Raw genomic sequence first — 15558 nt, forward strand, 5'->3', positions numbered from 1 at the left:
TTATACTATGTATGCCTACACTACCATTGTAACTTTGGGGATAATGAGTGTGCTATTTGCCTTATTGCTTTCTGAAGGATGGGTATTTCAGTGTGTACTCAGTAGACCTTGGACCCCACGCAGGGTCTCAGGGAGCCAGCCGGGTGCAGCCTGCTCCCAAAGCTTTTCCCTCTCACAGATTGGGGTTCCCAAAACTCAGCCTATCCTCTGTTTACAAAGTCCAACTAGAGCAGCTATGCAACTTTAGACTCTTGGTTCTTCATTTCTCTCCCTCCCCTTTTTTAAGTAACTGCAACTTTTCTCATTGAGAGAGTGAAAGGCCAGTGCATACAGTGACCCACTGCTGGTGACTTCACATTGGTGCTGGGGCTGGCGGGATGGTCAACTGTCACCTGCTTGAGGGTTTTGTCTCCTAATCATGTGAGCATAGCAGAGGGAGACTCAGTGCTCACCTGGAACCTGAAGTTCTTTAGGGGAGGAGATAGTGCCACTTAGTTCCCTTAGATGCTCCAGCTGTGTGGCCTCCACCCCAGTGTCCTGGGAACCTGGTATGGAGATTCACGTGGTCACGTCTCACAACACAGAAGAGGAGGCTAGTCAGTCAAGGACACAGCCCAGAATCAGTGAGGATACACTCAGCTGTACTTCTTAGGAGGCTTTTCTTCTCTTGTCTTTTTAGCTTGAAGATTTTCTTCTATTCAGTGTGATTTTTTTTAATGGATCTACACTGTAAACTGCTTGAGACTCCACTGTGATTCACTCATTTACTTAATCAAACACTTTTCAGAAATGTCTGTAAAATTCAGTGTTACACGTGGCGAAAAGTAGCATTGATCTAAGGAGGGACCAGAAATACTTTCTACTATTCCAGATGCTAAAAGCAAGAAGTAACTTTGTTTTTTAAGTACTGATAAGCCCCTAGGATATTTCACATTAAAAATCATCTTAAATATATTCTTTTATTATAAGGGAAATACAAATGGCTAAGAAATACCAAAAAGATTCCAAAGTAGCTGCATTTAAAAAGCACAAAGGGGTTCTGGTTCGAAATGGCAGAATCTCAATGTTTTTCAGTCATTGAGCTGAATAATGTGATCCTTGCATTTACAGATGTAAAACTTGTCACTGAGAGGTTAACGTATCTACTGTTTTTGTGAAGTGAGACCTAAGCTGACTCAGAAACCCCTGGGCATTGGAATGGTGACCTGTAAGTGAGAGGTCAGAGGTCAGTGTGAAATGTTGGTGAGTCCCATCGATTAAAGAAGAGGGTGACTATTGAAACAGTTACTCAACAGCACAATTTCTCTTGAAAATAATCTCATATGGGTTGAGTTTTTAAGGTCAGAGCATCTTAATTTTGATCAAAATTTTACACCTTAGGTAACGTAGAGCCGGATTTAACATCACACAGCGTTATCTCTACTGCAGATGTGTGGGACTATAACCAAATCCATTGTTTTCTAAAAAGTAACTTCCTCTCATTGATTGCAAAATACACTTTAATAAGCAAAACCCATATATGTGTAAATGTTAATTTTATGGCAGAAGTTGGGAGATTATAATGACAGCATTTAAGTTCCGGTCTGTATTGGACACATGCTTTTCAAATGATTTGAAAATGAGAGTTTTCTTTGCCTCTTTATTTTGATGGTGGTTTGATTTGATTGATTTTTTTTTTTTAAGTAAAATGACTAAACTTGTGCTGTGGTAGCCTGGAAATGACCTGAGGTGTCCGGCCTGATTGTGCTCAGGTCACAGTGGACATTGGTTAGATTATACAACTAAATTATGCAGGTTAAATTATAGAGGAAGTGCAGGTTCATGCTGCCAACTTAAAGAGGACTTTCATTCTTCATGAAAACAGTGTTATAATGCCACCACGTCATGGGAGGTTTAAATTAATTCTCGGGGGTTGGACACCAGAATTATTAGTGCTCATTCACATCTGAGATCTTCCCTTCTTTAATGTTCTTGCTCCTATTGAAACATTTCAGTGTATAGAAGACTGTGATGTTACTGTCTAAGAGAAAAGCCATCGTAAAGTATATGCTGGTCATTAAGGTCAGCATGGTACAGTTTTTTAAAATAAACTATCATGCCCTTCAAAAAAAATTTAAAAGAATTAACATAGCACTCCAAGGACCTGACTTCTTAAGGCCATTCATTTATTCATTCAACATTAAGGAAGTGCTTGCTATGTGACTGGTGTTGGGAGAAGACTTTTGCAAATGTTGTATCAGTTAATCCTCACAATAACCCTGTGAGGGAGAGAATATTCTTGTTTTACAGAGAAGGAAACCAAGGTTCAGAGAAGTGAAGTTATTTGTCCAAGTTGCTCAAGCACTGCATCTAACTTTGTCTGACCCCAGGTGCAGTGTTTTCCCTGAACTCCATGTTGTGGAAGCTGCAAAGGGGATGGGTGAGACACATACCCAAATAATGTGACACAGAGTAGAATGCGATCTGTGCTATGGGGAGTGGTCCTAGTGGTTTCAGAACAGTGAAATGACCTACCACCAATCAAAGAGTCATTAATGCAGCTGGCCTTAGGATGCATATTCTTTAAGTCTTCTTTTATTTTGTTTGTTGTTGTTTTTTTAAGCTTATTTCTCCAAACCAGCCTGCCTCTCGGCCTGCCCTAAGCCCTGTCCAAATAATATACACTCTGCTTGCTAGGGCCTCTGGCCTTTCAGAATGATAAAATCCAAAGAGCAGTGAGGTTTAGTGAAAAGAGCACTGGATTGGAATTAGAATTAGTGTTCCAATTCCAGCTCTGATGATTCAGTCTAGGCCACTGGTAAGGTCCTTTAATTCTGGATGACTCACTTTCTCCTGTGTAAATGAGAATAGTTTACTTCAAAGAGGTAAAGAGATAAGTAATAACAAACTAAAAATAGTATACAGCCCTTTTTGTTGCCAAGGTGATATATAATTGATGAGTAGAATTACTTACTACAAGGCATGTTACAAAGAGATGCCAATTAGAATCTATGTTTTCATATAATGGACTCAGCAATGAGAGAAAAGATGCTCCTATAAAATGTTAAGTAACTACATCTCGAAAATTAAAACAGCAAAAGCAATGTGAAGATTGTTTGGGGGTTTAGGAGTTTGAGGGGGTTTTTGTGTGTGTCTATTGGGTTTTTGTTTTGTTTTTGTTTCTTGTACTAAAGATGTTAATGGGACCAGTACAGCTTGTTTATGCTAAAAATAGAAACACAAACTTATAGGAAATAAGATGTCTTCTGGATATGTCCAAGAGACACCCCTGGCCCCACACAAAATGAAACATCATCCTTACCACAGTGACCGCCCTTGAATTTCCTGCGTCCCTGAACCATTTGTAATAGACACTCGGGAATCACTGAGGCATTTACCATATGCTGCATCCCCTGGCAGGTTGAGTTTTTGCAGAATAAGTCAGCAGTCCCTAGGTCGAGATAAAATTGAGAGAATTTTGAGAAAACACCTATAAAAAGTTGAAGAGCTCCTATTTGGGACTGATAGGTGATACTTTGGGTCCTTAACAGAATCTCCCTCTGAGTCCCATCCAATACAGTAGGTTTAAAATTTATATTGTAGTAAAGGCTTTGCTGTTGGCAATAACTTTTCTCAGGCTGACCTTGGGAGGTCACAGCATTAGTAACACATATTTCTCTCTATTCTCCTTCTATATCCTATCCTTCTTAGTTTTTCAACTTTGAATTCCTCATTTATTTAATCTCTGTTGATGAAGTCTCTAGAGGATGCTGAGAGGCTTGTTGGAAAACAAAGATGATAAGGCTGGTCTAAGCTGGTTTGCAAGCCCGAAGTCAGGAGACAGAACCTGCTGGGAGCTTACACAGATCAAAGATCTAGCTAGAGGGACAAGTTTGAATTACCACATCCTGCCACCAGCACTGATTAAGGATAACTGTAACGCCATCTCTGGCATCCCATTGCCCTGGTATTAGAGGTAAAGTGGCAACAGTGAATCATCTCAAGACACACGGTGGAAGCTGTCGTCGACCCCGATGGAATAAAAGAAAGAAGGTTAACTCTATAATTTGGTTCTTGGGCTTTTCCTTTTATCTAAAAGCGTCATTAATGTCATCACCCCTGGCTTTTATCCTAACCACCTTCCGCCAAAGTAAGGACTATAGAAACAGCTGCCACAGCCTCTGTTCCTCATTTGCATAGCCTTGTCTGAAAACCAGGCAGCTGAATACTAAGAGATCAGGTTTCTCATCAAGAAAAACTGCATTTCGAATTAATATCTTGTGTGTTTATAGGGAAGTTACCAATGTAGTGTAATGAGATGCTTGTCCTCCCCCTCCTTTCTGGGTAAGAGATTTTATACTTTATCACAACCTAAAATCAATGATTTGCAGTGTAGAAAACTGTAACAATGGTAGGGAAACTTTCCAAAAAGCAATCTGGAGTGCTATTTTATTCATTTATTTATTTAATGATTATTTATTGAATGCCTACTATGTATAAAGTATTGATTCCACCCTCAAGGAAGTCAGTGGAGATATTGAAATTACAGATACATAGAGAGATATACATTTATATTCATATTCACATGCATTTGAATAAAATAAAATGTGGAAAGTTATAAGAACCATAAGAGGTAAAATGCTGTGGGCACTCAAAGGAAGAAAATATTTCAGAAAAAAAGCTTAATTGGGAGATGATATTTGATCTGGTTTCTAAAAGGTAGTTATCTTTACAAAGTGTGTGAATGTGTATGTGTTTATAAAATCTGGGTCAAGTTTAAATATACAGAGAGTTTAGAGAAGGAGAGGATGAGCTATGTACAAAGAAGAGCTGTGGCTTATTTTGGCTGGACTGTAAAGTGCATGAGAGGGACAAGTTGCAAAGAAGATTAGAAAAGTGGGTGGGAATCATATCATGCAGGAGCTGGAATGCTTAGCTATGAAAATTTGTACTATATTCTGTAAGCATTTGGGGAGCTCTGAAGGTTTTAGAATGAGGGAATAATATGATCAGAGCTTGCCCTGAAAGATAAACACTCAAAAAATAATAACACTGTGGCTGCTACAGCTGTAATACAAAATAATATGTGTAAAGTGGCTGACACAAGCACCTCATGCATAGTAACTCAGTAAGTCATGGAAGCAGGTATATTGGAGTGGTTCAGAGCATGATTCTGGTGCCAGGCTGCCTATGTTCAAATACTAGCTCTGCCACTCAATGGCTGTGTGATCTCCTACGGATTTCTCAAGCTCTCTGTGCTGCTGTTTCTCCACCTGTAAGATAGAATTAGTAATAATACCTATTTATAAATTGATATGAGAGTCAAGTGAGCTAATACATGTAAAGTGCATAAAACAATGCTGTTTTGAATAAAGTGCTCAATAAATGCTAGTTATCATTATTATCAATTTTTATTCATGAAAGAGATGGAACATGAGCTAGCCATTAAAGAATAGATATGATGTAGACATGCAAAAAGGTGACTTTCAGACACAAGGAAGTACACGAGAAAAAAACATACTTATAAGAAAGTGCACCCTGGCCGGATGGCTCAGTTGGTTGGAGCATCATCCTGTACACCAAAAGGTTGTAGGTTTGATTCCTGGTCAGGGTACATACCTAGGTTTCAAGTTTAATCCCAGGTCAGGGCACGTATGGGAGTCAGTCTAATCAATGTTTCTCTCTCTCTCTCCCTTCCCTTCTCTCTAAAATCAATAAAAATATATCCTTGGGTAAAGATTAAAAAAAAAAAAATACCCTGGCTGGCTGGTGTGGCTCAGAGGTTAGAGTGTCAGCTCACGCATCGAAGGGTCACAGATTCAATTCCTGGTCAAGGGCACGTACCTGGCTTGCAGGTTCGCTCCCCGCTCCTGGTCAGGGCATGTGCAGGAGGCAACCAGTCGATGTGTCTCTCACATTGATTTCTCTCTCTCTCTCTCTCTCTCTCTCTCTCTCTCTCTCTCTCTCTCCCTCTCTCTCCCTCTCCCTCTCCCTCTCCCTCTCCCTCTCCCTCTCCCTCTCCCTCTCCCTTTCCCCCTCCTTCCCTCTCTCCCTCCCTCCTCCCTTCCACTTTCTCTGAAAAGCAATGAAAAAATATTCTCAGATGAGGATTAAAAAAATTTTTAAAACAAGTGCAAGGTGAGTGAGGTGAACCATGGACAGTTCAGTTCGCCTACAGAATAATATGGGTTAAGCAGTTATTAAATAATAAGATACAAAGGTAGGCTGGAGTCCGATCATGAAGGACTTTGAATCATAGGCTAAGAATTTTAAGCGTTATCTAAAGAAAATGGGGGGATATTGAAGGTTTTTCATTAAAGAAGTGACTTGATCATAATCACCCCTAAGGAAAATTAATCTAATGATAGTGTGTATGTGATGCATTGGAGAGGTAAGAGGCTTGAGGCAGCAAATTAATTAGGAAGCTGTTGGAATCCGCAAAAGAGACCATAAGGGCTAAGTTAGAGTACTGCAGTGGGAGTGAAGAAGGGGGAATGGGCGAGACATTGGTACAAGACTGGCAACTGCAGAAGAAGAGGGAAAGGGAGGAATCAGAAAGAGCCTCAAAGTTTTGAACGTGGATGATTGAAAGGATGGGGTATCATTAGCAGAGATGAGGTATAGAGGAGAAGGTAAGGTAACAAGTTCAGCATGGTCAAAATGGAGCTTTAAGTTACAGCCTACTTTGTAGAAATTGACAAGCTGATCCCAAAATTTATATGGAACTCCAATCCAAAATAGCCAAAACAAACTTGAAAAGAAAGAGCAAGGTTGTAAGACTCACACTTCCCACCTTCAAAACTTACAACAAAGCTACTATAATCAAGACATTGTGTTGCTGGCATAAGGATAGACATATAGAATAATGGAATAGAGTTCAGAATCCAGAAATATGTACAATCAATTGATTTTACACAAAGGGTATTAATACAATTAAATGGGGAAATCTTTTCAACAAATGGTGCTGGGACAACTGGATATCAGCATGCAAAAGAATGAATTTGGACCTGTACCTCATACAATATACTAAAATTAAGTCTATATACTCTAAATATAAGAGATAAAACTCTTAGAAGAAAACATAGATGTAGATCTTCATTACCTTAGATATGACACCAAAAGCACAAGCAACAATAGAAAAAATAGATAAATTGGATTTCATCAAAATTTAAAAATTTTATGCTTCAAAGGACACTATCAAGAAAGTGAAAGACAACCTATAGAATGTGAGAAAAATTTTTGCAAATCATGTATCTGATAAGGGACTTATATTTAGAACATATAAACAAAACAATATTAAAAAGACAAATGACCCAATTTTAAAATGGGCAAAGGACTTGCATAGACATTGCTCTACAAAAGATAAACAAATGGCCAAAAAACACATGAAAGCATAATCAACATCATTAGTCACCAGTTAAATGCAAATCAAAACTACAGTAAGATACCACCTTACATCCCCTAGGATAGCTATAATAATAATTTTTATAAACCAGAAAATAAAAAATGTTGGCAAAGATATGGAAGAATTGGAACCCTCATACACTGCTGGTGGGAAAGTAAGATGGTACAGCTGCTGTGGAAAACAGTCTGGTAGTTCCTCAAAAGATTAACCATAGAATTACCATATGACCCAGCAATTCTACTCGTAGGTATATACCCAAGAGATACGAAAATTTGTCCAGACAAAAACTTGTACACAAATATCCATAGCAGCATTTTTCATATGTGCCCAATAGTAGAAATAACCCAAATGTCCTTTTACTGATCAAGAAAATGTGGTATGTACAAACAATGGAATATTATTTAGCCAGAAAAGGGAATGAAGTACTGATACATGCTACAACATGGATAAACCTTGAAAACATTATAAGTGAAAGAAGCAAATCAGAAAAGGCCACGTTTATATAAAAGTTAGATTAGACAAATAGATATAAAGTAGATTAGTGGTTGCCATGGGCTGGGGGATCGAAGAATGGTGGGAATGGTTAGTAGTTTCTAATGGGTATAAGGTTTCTTTTGGGGGTGATGAAAATGTTCTAAAATTCATTGTGATGATGGTTGCACAACTCTGTATATACTTAAAGCTGTTGAATTGTACACTTTAAAGGAGGGAATTGTATGGTATGTGAACATCAATAAAGTTGCTTTTTAAAAATATATATTTTTTATTTTTAAATATGTTTTTATTGATTTCAGAGAGAGGAAGGGAGAGGGAGAGAGAGAAACATCAATGATGAGAGATAATCATCAATAGGCTGCCTCCTGCACACCCCCTACTGGGGATTGAGCCTGCAACCCAGGCATGTGCCCTGACCAGGAATCAAACCATGACAGCCTGGTTCATGGGTCAACACTCAACCACTAAGCAACACTGGCCAGGCTAAAAAAGTATTTTTAAAACTTATTTCTTAATTGAGCTTTAGCCACTGATAGTCAACTGCAGATTTCTTAGTATCAAGGATCAGTTCCTTCTGAGAAGATGAAACAGTAACAGAGAAAAGGTGTTTGGATTTCATGACCCAAAGGTCTCTTTCCCTTCAAGAGCACAGTTTCAGGAGAGCAGTAAGATCCGAAACTGGTTTGCAAGAAGTACGTATAGGTGGCCAGAAAGTGGGTAAATTTGGCAGAGCTAAAAAGGGGAGGAAGAAATGGGCAGCTTGTGACCTAAAAGAACAGAATCAATAGAAAGGCAGAAACTAATGATGTAATAAAGAGCTCTTCAGTGATAGATGGCCCTTAGAGGGACAGGAAAGAGGATCTAGTACTCAGGTGGAGAATTTAGCCTCAAGGAAGAGGAGGACTATGAGAGAAGACATTTTCAAGTAAAGAAAAGAGGTAGAGGAAGCCATTTATTGCACATTCTTTCAACCAACTCAGTCAAGTATGAGGCAGAAAAAATTTGATCTAGAAAATTAAACATCTGACATTCTGCCTCATACCTGACTGAGCTGGTCAGCAGTTACCTTTGGAGAGGGAGTGGTAATGGAGAGGGGGTAATTTTTCACTTTTATTTGATAGACTTTCATATTTTATTTTTAGCATGAAGAATATATTCATTATATTTGTATTTTTTTAAAAATAGACTAGATATTGCAAGAAATTGTTTACCAATTGGAGGTGAAGCTAAAGATTGCCAAGAGTGAATGGCACATATCAGTCACTCAGTAAATGTTTATGGAATTTGTTGAAGTTATAAGCACAAACTGTAGAGGAGGCAATTGATTTGATTTCTCAGCTTCCTTCAGCAGAAGAGAGCAGAAAATTCTGACAGTGTGGTTTATCCAAGGGCTTAAGGATTGACAAGGCAAAAATGACAAAGGTGTGAGGGAATTAAGTATGCTAGTAGGAGTTTTTGAAATGATTAACCATTTTCTCCAAAATGAGTAGTGAAGCAAGGTCAAAAGATAGGCCTGTAGTCTTTGAAAATAGCAGGAAGACTAGAAAAAAAGAGTCATAATTAGAATAAAGAGAAAAATCAATGAGGGAAACATGAAAGGATAGAACATTGTGTACAGAAAATGTAGCTCAGAGTTCACGGTCCTAGAAATGAAACAATTCCAACTGCTTTCTTACCAGGCCTCACAGTATGGCTATGCCTAGGGATAACCAAAGCAGAGTTCACTTGGACAGCACTGTTCAAAAAGTGAAGAAACTGGCCCAGCCATGCGTAGCTCAGCAGTTGAGCGTTGACCTGGGATCCGGGCGATTGGGGTTCGATTCCCTGTCAGGGCACATTCCCGGGTTGCGGGTTCGATCCCTAGTCGGGGGCTTGCAGGAGGCAGCCGATCAATGACTCTCTCATCATTGATGTTTCTATCTCTCTCTTCCTATCTCTTCCTCTCTCTGAAATCAATAAAGATTTTTTTTTAAAGAAGTGAAGAAACTGTAATGTCAGAGAATTAGCAGGGTGAATCTCACTTATTCAATAACGTAAACCCATTGTCCAACCTAGTGCCTGATATATAATAGGCGTTCATTCAATGTTTGTTGAAGGGAGGGAGGGAGGAAGGGAGGGAGGGAGGGAGGGAGGAAGGAAGGAAGGAAGGAAGGAAGGAAGGAAGGAAGGAAGGAAGGAAGGAAGGAAGGAAGGAAGGAAAGAGTTAGTATTATAACATCATAGTTATTTGTTTTCCTGTCTTCTTCCCCTAATGGACCATAAGCTCCTTGGGTCTTACTTGTTTCTATATCTCTAGTGCCTAGCATAGGGAAAGTAGGCGCTTGAATCACGGTTTCAGTGAGTGAGGGACTTGGAAAAGAAGGCCATCTTACCTTTTATGACAGCATGGATAGACCTGGAAAGCATTATTCTGAGTGAAATAAGCAAGTCAGAGAAAGACAAGTACCATATGGTTTCACTTATATGTGAAATCTAAGGAACAAAATAAACTAACAAACAAAATAGAAACAGACTCATAGGTACAGAGAACAGACTGACAGCTGTCAGAGGGGAGGGGGGTTGGGGGGACTGAGTGACAAAGGTAAAGGGATTAAGGGAAAAACCCTCATAGACAGACAATAGTATGGTGATAACCAGAAGGAAAAGGGTGGCGGGAGGGAGAAGAGGGTAAAGGGAGGACTTAACCTGGGGTGGTGAACATACAATATACAGATGATCTATTATAGAATTGTACACACTAAACCTATTTGATTTTAACCACTGTCATCACAATAAATTTAATTAAAAACAATGCAGAGAGAAAAAAGGTTTTAGTGAGTGGATAGATAATGAACTGCAGAGAATGATGGGAAGGAAAGGGAGAGACAGAAAAATTGTGAACTAGGTGCTAAAATCCTCTAGGGAGGTGAAAGAGTACATTATAGGTATATAGGTAAGAAATTTCATAATATTTGAGTAGTGTAAGCAAGTGACATTGACCTCAAAGAAGAGGTTGATGACAAGTAAGAATATTGGATTTGGAAGTAGCAGTGGGGAAAGGAATATTTCAATTTCTCTTTCCTCTTCCTGTGAATTCAGGAGGAATGCGCATGGTGTGTTTTCCCCTTTGACACCCTCCACCCAATCTGTCACTGAGCCCTCTCAGGTTTTTCCCAATTGGCCTACCTTGCTTCCTGTTGCTCTTGTGCCTAGAATATTTCGATACCCTTTTTGTTAATCCCCCTGTCTCCAGACTCTCTCTTTTGCCTTACATGCAATAACAAAAATCAAATTTCCTAAGCATTATTTTTCAGCAACACCACTACTTATCTCATACTTTTCCAGTGGCTCCCATTTGACCATCAAACCAAATCAAAACTTCCAGTCTTGAATTTAAAAATGCCCACCATATAGCACTCTGTAAGCTGTCCTCATTTCTAGTTGCTTTGACATGTGTACTGTATACAAAATACCCTACCTTTTTCAAAGTTTCTAATTATCCTTTTCTCTACCCATCCTAATCTTTTATTTACTTTTATTTCTAGATAATCATTGATTAACAGGAGGTTGCAAAGAAATGTAGAGGGAAGTCCCTTGCACCCTTCCTCAACCCTCCTCCAATGTTGACATCATGCACAATTATAGCACAATATCAAAATCAAGAAGTTGACATTGGTACAATCCATAGAGCTCATTCACTTTTCACCAGTTATACATGTACTGGTGTGTGTGTGTCTGTGTGTGTCTGTGTGTGTGTGTCTGTGTGTCTGTGTGTGTCTGTGTGTGTCTGTGTGTGTGTCTATGTGGCTTTGTATAACCAAAACTACTTCCATACCAAGATACAGAACTGTAGCCTGGCCAGCATGGCTCAGCCATTGAGCCATCGACCTATGATCCAGGAGATACCAGTTCAATTTCTGGTCAGGGCATGTGCCCAGGTTGCAGTCTCGGTCCCCAGTAGGGGGCGTGCAGGAGGCAGCCTATCAATGACTCTCTCATCATTGATGTTTCTCTCTCTCCCTCTCCCTTCCTCTCTCTGAAACCAATAAAGATATAATAATTTTTTTAAAAAAGATACAAAACTGTACCATCACCACAAGGCTCTGTCATGCAACTACACCCATCCCTAACTCCTAGAAACCACTAATCTGTTCTCCATCCCTCTAATTATTATTTCACAAATGGTATATAAGTGTAATCATGCATTATAGATTTGGGAATTGGCCTTGTTCACCCAGCATAATTCCCTTGAGATCCATCCAAGTTGTTTTACGTGTATCAGTAGTTTGTTTCTTTTTATTGATGAGCAATATTCCAATAGTATGGATGTACCACAGTTTAACTATTCACTTGTTGAAGTATATCTTAGTTGTTTCAAGTTTGGATTGTTACAAATAAAGCTGCTATGAACATTTATGTACAAGTTCCTATATGAAAATAAGTCTTAATTTCTTTTGAATAAACGCCCAAGAATGCAATTGCTGGATCATATGGTAAGTCTACTTTTAGTTTTGATGGGAAAAGCTAAAGGACTTTCCAGAGTGGCTATGTATATGATTTTATATTCCCACCCACAATGTATGTGTGATATTGTTTTTTCCACATCCTCACCAGCAATTGATGTTATTACTATTTTTCATTTTAGCCATTTTGATAGGTGACTCATGATAGTTTTTCTCATCTTTTAAGACCTAAGTCAAGAAGTACTCCTGTAAAGCCTTTTCTGACATCATCTGGAAAAGTTTATTACTCTCTCCTCTGTGCCATCTCTGATACTTCATTTATCATTGTATTTTTATTTATTGACATAGTCTGAGTCTTCCCTTCTGTTCTGAGGCACATGAAGATAAGAACTGTGCCACATTCATCTTTGTTCCTGCAACTTCTGGCACAGTTTTATGCTGAACATACAGAGGACACTCAGTTAATGTGTGCAAACTGAGGGAAAGAATGAATGAGAAAGTATTAGTCTTTCTTACCTCCCCAATACTCTTTTTGCTAAAATGGGAGCCATTGGAAAAGTATGAGATAAGTATTGGTGTTGCTGAAAAATAATGCTTAGGAAATTTGATTTTTGTTGTTGTATGTAAGGCCAAAAATGGTATGCCTTCTTGGTGGCATATCATTCCTCTGCACCCAGGAGATAAGCACATGAAAAAGAGGATAGACCTGAGTATTCCTATATTGAGTATCGTATGTCTTAAGTTTTATAATATTCTTATAATCTCCACAATCACTCAATATTTGCCTGCATAGATGAGAAATCAAAACAAAACTGTCCTTTGAGTCAAAGAATGTCTGTGCAACTGAGCACTTTTCAATAGTTTCAATGCCCTCGTTACATATGAGTTTGAGAAATCGGTGTTTTATATCCCTGAATTCTTTTTGCAGTTTCAGAAGGATCTTGGATTTTTCTGTTTTTGCTTCACTGGTATAATTTGACATGTTGACTATGAAAGGATATTAACCCCAGCATTTTTAATCACTTTTTGACTCTGCTTTTTCTCAACTCTGAAGTATGTTAATTTGCACATGTTTATATGTCTCTGTGAGAGTTACTCAGGCCCTTGAGTACGGGTATATGTTTTGTCTAGGAACTAGATTGTAAGCCCCTTGAGAGCAGGGACCTTATAACTCCTAGGAATGCATTCTGGACATTGTCAGTGTTCAATTAATGAGAATACTGGAAACCTGACTAAGGTCATTTGTCACATTAACAACTTCCTTTTCTAACTTGAAAAAAAGCTGTTAGGTTGACTTGATGGCATTGAATGATTCTACCCAAAATTATGCTCATTCCTACCCACTACAATTTGTTCTTTAGGCTGCTTTCAGATTTATAATTTTGGATCAGTTGTAGTTCCCTTCCCTATAATACTCTTGTTACGAATTAATTGGAGAGGGCTGCATTTCGTAACCCAGTAGTCCTTTAGCATAATAAAAAGTAAGCTGATAATGTTTATGCTTTCAAAGCATATAATTCTCTTCACCAGCCTCCAGTAATAACTAGGTGATAAGCTCAAAGTATGTTGACAGTCTTAATTATGAGAAGTAATCCTTAGTAACTAGTCAATATATATGACTTATTTTCCCAGATTGTAAAATGGAGTAAATGTGTACACTGTGTACTATGGCTGTTGAAGTTAAATTAATATGAAAGTGTCAAGGAAGTCTGAATTCTGAAACTCAGGACAAATTTGGTCCTTGAGGATGGAAGTGGATAGAATTTTTAAATAAGTTGGTTTACTGTGGTATAATTTACATACAGTGTGATTCACCCTTTTTAGGTGGAAAGTTTGATGAGTTTGATAAGTTGGATTTTTTTTTTTCCTTCAGTATTTCCTGATTCAACTATACCTCCCATTGGCTCTACCACCATCACCACCCCTAGAGCAGTGATAGGTAAGAGCAAACTGACCTATCATATTCTGACATTTTGTATTCTTTCTCTTTTCTACAGTGTATTAAAGGAGGTATACATAGCCTTTAATCCCAAAGCGGTGGTCTTACAGCTGGGCGCTGATACAATAGCTGGGGATCCCATGTGCTCCTTTAACATGACTCCAGTGGGAATTGGCAGGTGTCTTAAGTACATCCTCCAGTGGCAATTGGCAACGCTCATTTTGGGAGGAGGTGAGTACAAAGGAAGGTCACCAGGAGAATTTGTTGACCTTCCTCTACATTTAATTTATTGACACTGAGGAAAACTTGACTTAATTAGATTAGATAATATCAACCTGCCTGTGGTCCAGAAGCCTGAGTCAGTGAATTCTGCCACCTTCACAGTTCAGTATAAGTAAGTGCTCTGACACACTTCTGCTCAGTTTGGCATATGCATCCACTCCTTGGCACTCTGAAGTAAATGTTCAGTTCCTGAAGCTTAGGTCTTTGGGTTAAAGGTGACACCAGATCTTATTAAGAATAGAGAATGTTGATAGTGGACTTTGATCCATCTTTTCTCAGTGTAGTCTTTGATTCCCAGTTCTAATAATAATAATATAGAAACATACCACTAAAATTATAACCCTACTCAAATATATGTTGTAAACATGTGAATTCCTTAAGCCTAAGCTGAAATCAGGAATTACTTCTGTCTCCCACCCCCCTGAAAAAGCATGGATTTGTTACAGTGAAGTAAAATGGAGAGAGGTAGGGTCTTTTGGACATCTTTGCCCTCAGTGTGTACTGATGTTTTGTATTACTTAGCCAACAGAAAGCTGAGTCTGTTCAATAGAAGCATTTACACATCTGTGAAAGGCACCTTTCACAACCTCAACTACCTTTGAAGAATCCTTGCTTAGAATCTTCTATCTGTTTGGCACAATCTTTATTTTATTGGATGAATGTGTCAATGTGTTAAAATAACATGGTCAAGTTAGACTGAGCTTAAAAAGTGTGTATTATGGAACAGCTAATAGTTTGTTGTTCTGCCAACCTGTTGTAAAAAACAAAATTAGAGGAGATCGTGGGAAGGTCTTATGAATATGAGTGAGCATCCATGCTAATACACAAGCCTGGTCCTTTGGCAGCCTCAAACTCTAGAGGACTCAAAATTAAAGGTGCTTACAAGAGACAACCTCTTATAAAAAGCCAGAAAAAGATGTATTAACTTCAACTCAGGGAAAAGATAAAATTGATAAGTATTGTGTGACATACTACTTTCCTTAATGGCACAAAGAATGGTGATTATGATACAAGTA

At 38.5% G+C, this 15558-nt stretch overlaps 1 protein-coding gene across 3 annotated transcripts in view; it reads left to right on the forward strand.

The window, feature by feature from the left end:
* Window positions 1-15558, forward strand: part of LOC308551343 (histone deacetylase 8) — a 309470-nt gene that overhangs the window by 112351 nt on the left and 181561 nt on the right. For all 3 annotated transcript variants that reach the window (XM_081125815.1, XM_081125813.1, XM_081125814.1), the window contains one exon: window positions 14319-14491. In XM_081125815.1, the coding sequence (XP_080981941.1) occupies window positions 14319-14491 (173 nt within the window). The remainder of the gene's footprint in view (window positions 1-14318; window positions 14492-15558) is intronic.

The sequence above is a fragment of the Miniopterus schreibersii genome (assembly GCF_964146895.1).
Source record: "Miniopterus schreibersii genome assembly, chromosome: X".
Lineage (NCBI taxonomy): Eukaryota > Metazoa > Chordata > Mammalia > Chiroptera > Miniopteridae > Miniopterus > Miniopterus schreibersii.